Raw genomic sequence first — 1597 nt, 5'->3', positions numbered from 1 at the left:
TCAACAGGCAGAGGTAGGTCCTGCCAATCCCAAAGACCCAAGTTTGATTCCCAGGACCCACATGGGTAAAGAAGAGAAAGACTCCGGTCAGGTTGTCCTCTGACCTTCACAAGAGTGCACACAAGCATATAAATAATGNGTCACATATGTATACATCTATCTAAAGACGTGGAGATTATATACCCAAAGCCCTAGTTTTAAATCACCATACTAAAAACAAAGTGCTGGGCTCCTATCTCAATATTATGATGTATTAGCTCTGCGAATCTCTGTATTCAACCTCAATTTCTGGTAAACAGGCAATTTAATATGGCCTGTCATGAAATCGCAGCGAGGATTACATGAAATGAACGCGCAGGCCTCTGTTAACGTTAGAAGCAACAGGGATTTCCCAGGAAAGAATGAGGAAGAAACAAAGACTAAGAATCCTGTCTTTTACAAAGGGATGATTACCAGACTTGATTAGTTTGAGAAATTTCTCTCCTCTGAGAAAACAAACACTTTACCAGCTCCTTCTGTGAGCTGGAATTAAGAGTCAGGATTAAGGTAAAGTCGCAGCAGAAAATTCTAGCGTCAANAGGAAAAGCNATCCATTGGGGTGACAGTAGACAACTGTCACGATAAAGGTGAGAAACGTTTGGTTTGTTCCTGTGGGGCTCGGGCCGTCAGCAGATGGGGTTTGTGTTTATAAAACGTGAATAGCTTAGGAAGTGTGTTCACCCTCGAGATCAAAGAATGAATGGATCTGGGGTAACATGGAAGGGGGCGATTGTGGGTAGAGAAGGAGTTGGCGGAAATGATTTGGACAAGACATGCTGGCACTCCAAGTGGGGAGAATGGTGGTGGGCACGGAGGTCGGGGGTTGGCTGGCAGTGAGGCTGGAGATCAGGGACCGGGGAGTCTGCGGGCTGAGGAAGCGCGCCATCCCCGCCCCGCCTCTGCTCACCTTGCCAGTTGCGCAGGGCCTCGGAGCGCAGAGACAGCCCCGAGGGCGCCAGAGGCGGCTGCAGCAGGAACAGGCGGGGGCCCGACACCAACAGCGAGAGCAGGGCGGTGAAGAATGTGGCGGAGGGCACCTCGGGACACGAGCACCAGAAGCGACTCGCGGGGCCCAGGGCCGCCATGGCCGCGAGCCCTTCTCGCGTGCCGCCTCGGCACTCCCCGCCTCCCTCCGCAATTTCCGCCTCCTTGCGNCGGTCTCCCCTGGCAACAGCGGAAGACTGGCCTCTCCTCAAGCACCGCCCCATGGGGGGAAGGCCCAATCCCGTGGAGCCCTCCGCCCTTACCCGCCCAAAGGAGGCCGGGAGTTGTAGTTCCAGCTTACCCACGGGTGTTGTGCGGGCTGCTGCCTCAGGAGTATTCTTGCCCAGACCTCAGCTTCCTTCTTCTTGATTTTTAATTAAAAACAAACAAACAAACAAACAAACAAAACCAAAAAATATTCGATTACATCTGTTTGAGTGTGAGAGAGGGACGGACATGTGCGTGCAACGCGCGTGGAGGGTAGATGAAAACTTAAAGGAGTTTGTCATCTCCTTCCACCTCTGGGTCCTGGGCATAGAACTTGGGTAATCAGGATTGGCAGCAGTGCCTTTAC

The 1597-nt window shown here is 52.0% G+C and overlaps 1 protein-coding gene across 1 annotated transcript in view; it reads right to left on the bottom strand.

The window, feature by feature from the left end:
• Positions 1–1169, bottom strand: part of Rhbdd2 (rhomboid domain containing 2) — a 12020-nt gene extending 10851 nt beyond the window's left edge. The window contains exon 1 of the mRNA XM_021162617.2: positions 947–1169. Coding sequence (XP_021018276.1) covers positions 947–1124 — 178 coding nt within the window. The 5' untranslated portion in view covers positions 1125–1169. The remainder of the gene's footprint in view (positions 1–946) is intronic.
• Between the last annotated feature and the right edge of the window lie 428 nt (positions 1170–1597).

This window comes from Mus caroli, chromosome 5 (assembly GCF_900094665.2).
Source record: "Mus caroli chromosome 5, CAROLI_EIJ_v1.1, whole genome shotgun sequence".
In the NCBI taxonomy this organism is placed as follows: Eukaryota; Metazoa; Chordata; class Mammalia; order Rodentia; family Muridae; genus Mus; species Mus caroli.
This window is presented reverse-complemented; position numbering and strand designations above follow the sequence as displayed.